This window comes from Eumetopias jubatus, unplaced genomic scaffold (genome assembly GCF_037043125.1).
Source record: "Eumetopias jubatus isolate StellerSeaLion01/CBP00866 unplaced genomic scaffold, mEumJub1_p1.0 scaffold_11, whole genome shotgun sequence".
Lineage (NCBI taxonomy): Eukaryota > Metazoa > Chordata > Mammalia > Carnivora > Otariidae > Eumetopias > Eumetopias jubatus.
In genome coordinates this window covers 70,080,084-70,092,166 of record NW_028274817.1, presented here as the reverse complement: position 1 = coordinate 70,092,166, position 12,083 = coordinate 70,080,084, and the positions used below count along the sequence as shown (strand labels likewise).

General features: G+C 34.0%; 1 protein-coding gene across 1 annotated transcript in view; it reads right to left on the bottom strand.

Moving 5' to 3' along the window:
- The window catches only part of TEX11 (testis expressed 11), a 281,592-nt gene that overhangs the window by 100,034 nt on the left and 169,475 nt on the right, over positions 1-12,083 (bottom strand). The window contains exon 16 of the mRNA XM_088028563.1: positions 2,488-2,590. Within this exon, the coding sequence (XP_087884689.1) occupies positions 2,488-2,590 (103 nt within the window). The remainder of the gene's footprint in view (positions 1-2,487; positions 2,591-12,083) is intronic.

Here is a 12,083-nt window from a genome sequence, read left to right as displayed (position 1 = left end):
TCAAAACTCAATAATAAGAAAACAAAGTTCTCTATATCTTAGTAACTAAAATATATTTCTTTCCTATGTTCTAGCCACTATGATAGAAGATGAATAAAACATATAGAGATGAATTAAAAAAAAGAAAACAAAGTTTCCTATAAAAAACTGGACAAAAGATTTATACAAACACTGTCAAAGAAGATATATGGATGTCAAATATTACAGAAATGCAAGTTAAAACCACAATAAGATACCATTACCCTACTATCAGAATGGGTAAAATATTTTTTAAATGGACAATTCCAAGTGCTGTTGAGGATGCAGATCACCTGGAACACTCATATATAGCTGGTTAGAATGTAAAATTGTATAGCTACTTAGGAAAACAGGTTGGCAGTTTCTAATAAAGTTAAACATATATTTACCATACAATCCAAAAATCCAACTCCTAGATATTTATCCTAGAGAAGTTAAATCTTACCATCACACAAAATCTGTAAACAGATATTTGTAGCACATTTATTCACAGCTGCTCAAAACGGAAACCATCCAAATATACTTCAACTGGTGAATGAATAAACAAACTGTGGTACATACATATTATAGACTATTACTCAGCAATAAAAAAGAACAAGCTATGGAAACACAACAGTATGAATGAGTTTTGAATGCATTATCATAAGTGAAATAAAGGCTCAAAAAGCTTCACAATGTATGGTCCCATTTATATGACATTTTGGAAATGGCAAAAATATAGAGATAGAAATGAGTTCAGTCATTTCCAGGACTAAAAGTGGTTGGAAGGAATGACAACAAGGGAACCTGAGGTAATTTTTTGTTCTATATCATGACTGTAATGGTGGTTACATGACTGTATACATTTGTCAAAACTCATAGAATTATTAATATAAATAAACCTCATAGAATCATATACTAAGTTTTATTCTATATGTTATCAATAAACATGGCTTTAAAAATGGTCACAGATAACTGGGGAAAAAAAATAAAAAGACAGCTGATTCTATGTTTAAAAAGTAAAAACAAAAATATTTTAATAGAATGTTAAAAGGTTTAATAGGAAATCTAATTTTTGCCATTTCTTTTGGTAAAAAGTTTCAAATTTTTTCAATCTCTCAACATAATACATCAAATAAAACAAATTCCCAGAAGTCTCCAACAAAAACACTGATGATGGACATGACTATACTATAAACCCTGATAAAGAACTGACTCCAATTTGCTAATCTTTAATTAATATACAGGAATACTTTACTACCCTGGAACATTTCTTTTTCAATGAAGAATAAGTTATCTTTCTTTTTTTATGGAGTGCAGAGTCCATTGCACATAGTAGGTATTCATAAACAGTTGCTCAATTGGATTAGTATAAATTGTTTGGATCCATTAATTTAAACTTCTCAATTTCTCAACTTAAGCCCTTCACAACTGCTCCAACTGCCTCAGGACATTCTCAGCTACACTGAGAGCTGAATGGGAATAATATCACAGCGCAGGTGTATCTGTAACCAGGTCAAGATACAGGAGTGTACAGACACATCAACTAGGAAACTATGCTTAACTTAATGGAAAGGGCCCAACACTAATGGGATGAGGTTCATGTGAGCAATTCCAGCAATTGTCAACTCTGTAGAGAGAAACTCAATTTCAAGGCCAAATCTCTTACCAATCACTTCCCAAGTAAGTGAAAAGATTTAAAAGTAAGCTGGAGACTTTGTCTAAGACAACTCTTTGTTTGTTTTAAAGATTTTTAAATTTTTATTTATTTGACAGAGAGAGAGTGAGAGAGGGAACACAAGCAGGGAGAGAGGGAGAAGGAGAAGCAGGCTTCCCGCGGAACAGGGAGCCCGATGCAGGGCTCAATCCCAGGACCCTGGGATCATGACCTGAGCGGAAGGCAGATGCTTAACAACTGAGCCACCCAGGCACCCCTGTCTAAGACAACTCTTAACTGAAATGGGTTTGCAGCATGAATTCCCTCTTACCCCACAGCTTTTTGTTTTTTATTTTTTATTTTTTAAAGATCTTATTTATTTATTTGACAGAGAGAGACAAAGCGAGAAAGGGAACACAAGCAGGGGGGGTGGGAGAGGGAGAAGCAGGCTTCCCGCTGAGCAGGGACCCTGATGCGGGGCTCGATCATGACCTGAGCCGAAGGCAGATGCTCCACTGACTGAGCCACCCAGGAGCCCCACCCCACAGCTTTTTAAACTTAATTTTTAACAGGTTCAAATGACAGAAAATACAAAAAAGTATACAACGACAAGAATTTCTCCCCAATTCCCTAGGCAGCCCCTGTTCTTTTATTCCTATGTAACCTCCATAATTCTGTTTTGTTGCATGGTTGTATCATCTTTACATAGGAAAGCTAGAATATAGAATATATAACTCCACTGTCTTAAAAACAATGTTTTTTTCTTTATGGTAGAAGAGGATTATTATTCTTTATATTAACAGTTAAATATAATTCATAAATAACATTCATACCTCTGCCAGGGTTGCCCTCTAAAATTGCAATCTTGAATACATAAAACTGAGTGAAAATATTTGTAGGATCACGTTGTTCAGCTTCTGTCATTGCCTCTTTAGCCTGCAAAAAGGAAATATTGGATCTCTTTTATAAAAGTAATAAGGAAGACCTTATCATATTTTACTAAAATTATTAATACAGTCACAATGGCTGAGGATACTCATCGTAAAAAGATGTGAATCTAAGTAAAATCTTTAAAGAACTGTTCTCTTAAAATGCTGAAGAAACAGTGAGTTCTGCCTCTAGAAATAGAGTGCATTATATATGTCAGACCAACTCTCCTACTGAAAACAACGAAAAATGTTAGAGAACATTTTTTTTCAATTCCAAAGCAACTTACAAGATAATAAAATCTAAGGAAAAGTGAGGTTCCAGAGAAACAAGCAGAGAATTAAAGCCACTTTTTTTCTGGTGGGCATTTATAAATCTAGACAAATGTTAGCTGCAGTTTTAAATGAATCTCACATCAGACATCAAGAGACCCAAGGGACCACACTCTTAGGTTACCAGAACTAAACTGCTCCTACCTGCATCACCAGGGGACTGCAAAGAAAGTTACTTTGGTTCTGAAAGGAACACAACAAAATGTGGTGGGGAGAACCAATCCCTAAGGTATGTATTTATGGCACCAAATTACATTAAACAGGAGGCCAAAAGACCTCAAACTATGAATTTATTTGACGTTGGTCCTAAACATCTGAAGAAGCAAAGGTAAATATTCTCTGGGGGAAGTAACCTTCATCCTAGGCTTCAACATATTTCCAAAAATTATTTTTTAAGAATCAGGAGTAGTAAACATAAAAAAAAAAAAAAATCAAGCATACTAAGAAGCAATACACCATAAATGAGAATCAGCAGAAACAACAAATTGCAGAAACAGATTCTCAAAATTTAGATACCAGAATTATAAAAAAACTATCTATAAAACACCTGTTTTCAAAGTTTAAAGAAATAAAGGATCCTCAAAAATATATATAAGTAGGTTGATATACAATTGTACATATTGATATGGTACAGTGGTTATTTGCAGCTGATCTCAATTCTGATTGATTATTGCCCTTGGCATATCAGTTGTTACACATCTTGAATATCAGAGAAGTTTGTAGGAAACAGAAACTATAAAATATGACCCTGATGATCTGAAAAAGTACTTGAAATGAAAAATACAATAACCCAAATGGAAACATGGTAGATAGATTCAACAGCAGATTAGAAACATGAGAAGGGAAAATTAGTGAACTGAAAGATAAGGCAAAATAAATTAGGCGAAGCGCAGTACAGATATTACAAACATGGACAGTTAAATAAAGATTCTATTATCTTTAAGATGACAAATGAAAGAATTGAAACACTAAGTAAATTCCACGTTGGTAGAAGGGGGTAACCAGAAATTTTAAAAAACAGAGGATACTCCTTTCAACAAACTGTGTTGAAACAAATGGACATCCATGTGCCAAAAAAATGAATCTGAACACAGACCACAAACCTTCCACAAAATTAACACAAAATGGATCATAAACCTAAATATAAAACTCCCAGTTATAGAACTCAAAAGTAACAAAGGAGAAAATTGAAGTGACCTTTGGTTTGCTAATGACTTTGTTTATCTTTTAAAGTTTTTACAGTGTAATATTAGGTTCACATGTATAATACAGTGATTCAACACTTCCATACAATACCCAGTGGTCATCATGACAAATACACTCCTTAATCCCCATCATCTATTTAACCCATCCCCCCTACCCACCTCCCCTCTGGTAACCCTCAGTTTGTTCCCTATAGTTAAGAGTCTGTTTCTTGGTTTGCCTCTCTCTTATTTCCCTGGAAATTTGTTTTCTGTCTTAAATTTCACATATGAGTGAAATCATATGGTATTTGTCTTTCTCTGACTGAATTATTTCGCTTAGCATAATACTCTCTAGCTCCATCCATGTCATTGCAAATGGTGAGATTTCATTCTTTTTGATAGCTGAGCAATATTCCATTGCATATAAAAATATGCACACACACACACACACACACATATGCACCATAACTTCTTTATCCATTCATCAGTCGACGGACATTTAGGCTCTTTCTATAATTTGGTTATTGTAGATAATGCTGCTACAGACATTAGACATTGGTGTGAAGCCATGTGGCCCTGGAATTTTGTTTGTTGGGAGATTTTTGATTACTGATCCAATTTCTTTGCTACTTATGAGTCTATTCAAGTGTTCTGTTTCTTCCTGTTTCAGTTTTGGTAATTTATATGTTTCTTGAAATTTATCTATTTCCTTTGGGTTGGTGATGACTTTTAAAAAACACAACACCAAAAGCACAATCCATGAAAGAAAAAATTGGGAGTTGGACATTATTAAAATTAGAAATGTCTGCTATGTGAAAGATATTGTTAGAGAATGAAAACATAAGCCACACAGTGAGAGAAAACATTTGTAAAACACATATCTGATAAAAAATTGATGTCCAAAATATACAAAGAATTCAACAATAAGACAAGAAACTACTCAATTATAAATTGGGGAAAAGACTTGAACAGATAATCTCACTAAAGAAGACATACAGATGGCAAATAAGCATATAAAAAGATGCTCAACATTATATTTCATCAAGAAAATGCAAATTAAAATAATACCACTATACAACCATTAAAATGGCTAAAATCTAAAACACTGACAAAACCAAATACTGGTGAGAATGTGGAGAAATAGGAATTCTCATTCATTGCTAGTAAGAAAAATAATAGTAGAGCCATTTTGAAAGACAGTTTCATAGTTTCTTATAAAACTAAACATACTCTCACAATATGATCTAGCAATTGCCCTTCTTAGTATTTTACCCAAATGAGCTGCAAGCTAATGTCCACACAAAATCCTGCACATTACTTATTATAGAAACTTTACTCATAATTGTGAAAACTTGGAAGTAACCAAAATATCCTTCAATAGGTTATAAAAATATAATAAAATTCAGAATACCCTAATTTTGTAATGATAGTGTGTAAATCACTTTTATCTCTACTATAAAAGTTAAAAACAATAATATTGAAAATAACTATAGCTATAAAAATTTGTTAACAGATGTACAATATAAAAAGATATAAAGTGTGACATGAATAGCATAAATGTGAGGAGAGGAGAAGTGTAGAGTTTCTCTATGCGTTTGAACATAAGTTGTTAACAGCTTAAAATAGATGGTTATATCTAAAAGATGCTTTATGTAAACCACATGGTAACCACAAAGAAAAAACCCATAGTACATACATAAAAGATAAATAAAAAGGAATTAAAGCATACCACAAGAATAAATTTTTAAAAAGACAGCAAGAGAGGAAAAAAGAACAAAGGAATTAGAAACTAAGAAAACAAGTAACAAAATGGCAATAGTAGGTCCTTACCTATCAAAATTACTTTAAATATAAATGGAATAAATTCTCCAATCAAAGACACAGAGGAACTAAATAATTTTTAATAAAAATATTCCAACAGTATTCTACCTACTAGAGACTAACTTAGCTATAAGGACACACATAAACTGGAAGGGACTGAAAAAGATATTACATACAAATGGTAAGGAAAAGTGAGCAGGAGTGGCTATAATTGTATCAGATAAAACAGACCTTAGTCAAAATTGGTCACAAGAGGCAAAGAAGGTCACTATATAGTGAGAAAGGGGTCAACGCATTAAGAGGATATAACAATTATAAATATATATACACTGAACATTAGAGCAACTAAATATTTAAAACTAATACTAACCGAAAAGATGCTCAACATCACTGATCATCAGGGAAATGCACATGAAAACCACAATGAGATACCACTTCACACCTGTCAGAATGGTTAATTCAAATACACAAGAAATAACAAGTTTTGACAAAGACGTGGAGAAAAAGGAACCCTCATACAATGTTTGAGGGAATGCAAATTGGTAGAGCCACTGTGGAAATCACTATGGAGCTTCCTCAAATTATAATTAGAATTACCATATGATCCAGTATTTCTATCACTGGGTATTTATCCCCCAAAAAGGGAAAACACTAATTTGAAAATATTACACTCCTATGTCTACTGCAGCAATTGTTTGCAGCGTTACTGCAGCATTATTTACAATTGCCAAGATGTGGAAGCAATCCAAGTGTTCACTGATAGATGGATGAAGCACAGATGTGGTATATACTTTATGGAAATTACTCAGCCGTAAAAAAGAATGAACTCTTGCCATTTGCGATAACATGGATGGACCTAGAGGGTCTAGAGAATATAATGTTAAGTGAAATAGCTCAGAGAAAGACAAACACCATATGATTTCACTCATATGTGGAACTTAACACACAAAACAAACAACAAAAAAGGACACAGACATAAAGAGACTCATAAATACAAAGAACAAACTGGTGGTTGCCAGAGGAAAGGTGGGTAGGGTGGTTAAGAGTACACTTATCTTGATGAGCATGGAGATATGTATAAAACTGTACACCTGAAACTAATATAACACAGTATGTTGATTATACTTGAATTTAACAATAAATACATAAATAAAGCAAATGTTAACAAACTGAAGGGAGTAACAGGCAGCAATTATAAACAGTAGGGGACTTCAACACCCCACTTTCAACAATGCATAGATCAACCAGACAGAAAATTAATAAACAAACAGTAGACCTGCAAAACACTATAGACCAAATGGACCTTATAAGCATATATAGAATATTCTATCCAACAGCACAAGAATACATATTTCTTTGAAGCACACATGTAACATTCTCCAGGATACACCATATGTTGGACCCGAAAGCAAGCCTTAACAAATTTAAGAAGACTGAAAAAATATCTTTTCCAAACACAATGGTAAAAAACTAGAAATAAACGACAGGAGGAAAAACGAAAAACTCACAAATGCATGGAGGTTGAAAAAAACATTCCTGAACAACCAACGGGTCAAAGAAGAAAGCAAAAGGGAAATCCAAAAGTATTTTGCGACAAAAGAAAATAGAAACACAGCATATCCAAAACTTATGGGATGCATCAAAAACAATCTTTTCTTTTTAGAAATTTTCAAAAAACATTTATTTATTTATTTGTTTGTTTGAGAGAGAGAGAGAAACAGCATGAGAGGGGAGAGGGTCAGAGGGAGAAGGAGGCACCCCGCTGAGCCAGGAGCCCGATGTGGGACTCAATACCAGGACACCGGGATCATGACCTGAGCCAAAGGCAGTCACTTAACCAACTGAGCCACCCAGGCACCCCTGCATCAAAAACAATCTTAAGCAGAAAGATTATAGTGATAAACACCTACATTAAAAATGATCTCAAATAATCTAACTTTACAACTCAAGGAATTAGAAAAAGAAGAAAAAAGTAAGCCCAGGTTTAGCAGAAGGGAAATAATAAAGAGCAGAGCAAATATAAATGAAAATAACAAGTAAGATTTAATAAACATGCATTTGAACTTAAGTGACCATCAATTTGATATAGACTGCTATACACATAGGATGCTATGTATGAACCCAGTGGTAACCACAAATCAAAACCCTAAAACAGATACACAAAAAATAAAGAAAAAGGAATCCAAGCATAACATTAAACAAAGTCATTAAAGCAAAGAGAGAAAAAAAAGCAAGAGAAAAAGAACTGAGAGAACCAACAACAACAACAAAGTCAGAAAAAAATAACAAAATGGCAATATATACATATTTATTAAAAATTACTTTAAATGGAAATGGACTAAGTGCTCCAATCAAAAGACATAAGGTGACTGAATGGATAAAAAAATACAGACCCACCTTTTTCTGCCTATAAGAACTCAACAAAGACTGAAAGTGAAGGGATGAAAAAAGATATTCCATGCAAATGAAAGTGAAAATAAAAGCTGGTGTAGTAATACTTAAATCAGATAAAATAGACTTTAAAACAAAGAACTGTAGCAGGAGACAAAGAAGGGCACTACATAGTAAAAAAGGGATCAATCCAACACAGGAATGTAACAATTGTAAATATAAATGCAACAACATAGGAGCACCTAAATACATAAAGCAAATGTTAACAGATATAGAGGGAGACATTGACAGTATTACAAAATAGTAGGGGACTTTAAGACAACATTTACATCAATCAATAGATCATCCAGACAAAAAAATTAGTAAGAAAACAGTGGCTTTTGATTTTTAAAATTTTTTTTTCATTAGACAGAGAGAGAGTACAAGCAGGGGGAGCAGTAGGCAGAGTGAGAGGGAGAAGCAGGCTCCCCGCTCAGCAGGGAGCCCGATGCAGTGCTTGATCCCAGAACCCTGGGATCAGGGCCTGAGCCAAATGCAGATGCTTAACCGTCTGAGCCACCCAGAAAACAGTGGCTTTAAATGACACATTAGACCAGAAGGACCTAACAAATATATACAGAAGATTCCATCCAAAACCAGCAAAACACACATTCTTCCCAGGTGCTATGGAACTTTCTCCAGGATAGATTGCATGTTAGCACAATAAAAAAGTCTTAATAAATTTAAGAAGATTGAAATCATGTGAAGCATTTTTTTCAAACCACAACAATATGAAACTAGAACTCAATTAAGATAAAATCCAGAGGGGGGGAAAAAAACATGTAAAAGCTAAATGACATGATACTAAAAAACAAATGGGTCAACCAAGAAATCAAATAGGAAATCAAAATACATGGAGACAAAAATGAAAACAGAAGGGTATAAACTCTGGAATTAAGCAAAATAAGTTCTCAGATGGAAGTTTATAGCAATACAGGCCTCAAGAAACAAGAAAAATTTCAAATGAACATACTTAAAAGAGCTAAAAAAAAAAAAAGAAGAAGAAAAAACAAGCTCAAAGCTAGAAGGAAGGAAATAGTGAGGATTAAAGCAGAAATAAACAAAATAGAGTCTTCAAAAAACAATACAAAAGATCAATGAAACCAAGATCTCGTTCTTTGAACAGATAAACAAAATTGACGAACCTTTAGCCAGACTTACCAAGAAAAAAGAGAACTAAAATAAAATCAGAAATGAGGGAGGAAAAATAACAACTGAAACCACAAAGATTTTTTTTAAAAAGACAACCCAAAAAAACAAAGAAGACAACCAAAGTGACCAATGCAATCCCTATGAAAATCTCAATGCCATTTGTTTTGTTTTGTACAGAAATTTAAAAAAAAAACCCACCCTAAAATTCATATGTAATTTCAAGGGACCCTGAGTCGCCAAAAAATATCTTGGAAGAAAAGAACAAACTTGGAAGACTCACACTTCCTAATTTCAAAACGTAGTACAAAGCCACAGTAATCAAAACAGTGTGATACTTGCATAAGGACAGACATATAGACCAATGAATTAGAATATAAAGCCCAGAAATAACCCCTCACATATATGTTCAAATGATTTTTGACTAGGGTGCCAAGACCATTCAATGGAAGGAGGACAGTCTTTTCAACAAATGATGTTGGGAAAATAGGATATCCACATGTAAAATAATGAAGTCAGATCCTTACCCTACCCCATATGTAAAAAGTAACTCAAAATGGCTCAAAGACCTACATGGAAAAGCTATAATTTTAAGTCTTAGAGGAAAACTTAAGGGGAAATCATGACAGTGGATCTGGTGGTGATTTCTTGGATATGACACCGGAAGCACAGGCACCAAAATAAAAAATAGATATTTGGACTTCATCAAAATTACAAAATGTTTGTGCTTCAAAGGACACTATCAAGAAAGGGAAAAGACAATACACAGAATGGGAGAAAATATTTGCAAATCATCTATTGGTAGTAAGTTAATATCCAGAATACTAAAGGGTTCCTACAACTCAACAACTAAAATATAAACGACCCAATTTAAAAAATGGGCAAAAAGACTTGGAATTTCTCCAAAGAAGATACACAAATGGCCAATAAACACATGAAAAGATGCTCAACATCAGTGCTCATTAGGGAAAATGCAAATCAAAAATACAAGAAACCACTTCATACCCATTAGGATGGGTATTATCAAAAAACGAGAAAATAACTACTGGTCAGGATGTGGAGAAATTGGGACACTTGTGCTTTCTAGTGGGAATGTAAAATGACACAGCCATCATGTAAAACAGTGGCTGTTCCTCAAATGTTGAACATAGAATTACCATGGAATCCCACAATTCTGCTCCTAGGTATATATACAAAAGAACTGAACACAGGGACTCAGATACTTGTATACCTAGTTGATAGCAATTTTATTCACAAAAGCTAAAAGATGGAAGCAACCCAAGGGTCCACCCACAGATGAATGGATAAACAAAAAGTGGTAATATACATACACTGGAATATTACTGAGTCTTAAAAAGTTAGGGAATTCTGATATATGCTACAACATGGATGAACCTTGAGGACATTATGCTATGTGGTATAAGCTTGTCAGAAATGAGCAAGTATTGTATGATTTCACTTATATGAGGTATCTAAAGTAGTCAAAGCCATAGAAACAGAACATAGAATTCTGGTTGCCAAGGGCTGGGGGTTGAGGGGAGCAAAGAATTATTGTTTAATGGGCACAGAGTGTCAGTTTTACATAATAAAAAGAGTTCTGGAGATGGATATAGAATATTGTGTATGTATTAATGCCACAGAACTATACACAAAAATGGTTAAGGGGCGCCTGGGTGGATCAGTCAGTTAAGCATCTGCCTTCAGCTCAGGTCATGATCCCAGGATCCTTGAATCCAGCCCTGAGTCAGGCTCCCTGCTCAGCGGGTAGTCTGCATCTCCCTCTCCCTTTCCCTCTACCTCTGCCCCTGCTCACGCTCTCTCTCTTGCTCACTCTCTCTCACATAAATGGATAAAATCTTTAAAAATAAAAGGTTAAGATGATATGTTTTACCATAATTTTTAGAAATCAATTGTATTTCTATATGCTAACAATGAACTATTGGAAATTGAAATTAATAAAGTAAGACCATATACAATTATCATCAAAAACATGAATTCTCTGGGATAACGTTAACAAAATATGTGCAAGATTTTTATGCTGGAAACTGTAAGATACTGATGAGGGAAATTAAAGAAGACCTAAATAGAATGCTATGCTGTGTTAATGAATTTGAATACAAATCTGTTAAGATGTTAACTGTTTCTTAAACTGACCTAAAGATTCAATGCAATCCCAATAAAAATTCCACCATTTTTGTAGTAATTGACAAACTGATTTTACAATTTATGTGAAAATACAAAGGACTTAGGGTAGCCAAAAGATTCTAAAAAAGAACAAAGTTGAGGACTTACTAGCTTGATTTTAAGACTTACTATAATACTACAGCAATCAAGATAGTAAGGAATGAGGATAGATATAAAGAATCAACAGAACAGAATGGAGTACAGAAGCAAATCCCAATATTTATGATCACTAGGTATTTGACAAAGGTACCAAGACAATTCAGTTGGGTAAGGACAGTCTTTCAATACCGGTACTAGAATAACATGGTATCCATATGGGGGAAAATGGACCTTAACCCTTTCTCTCTTTCCCTCTTTCTCTCACATGCACACGTGCGCGCGCGCCACACACACACATTATCT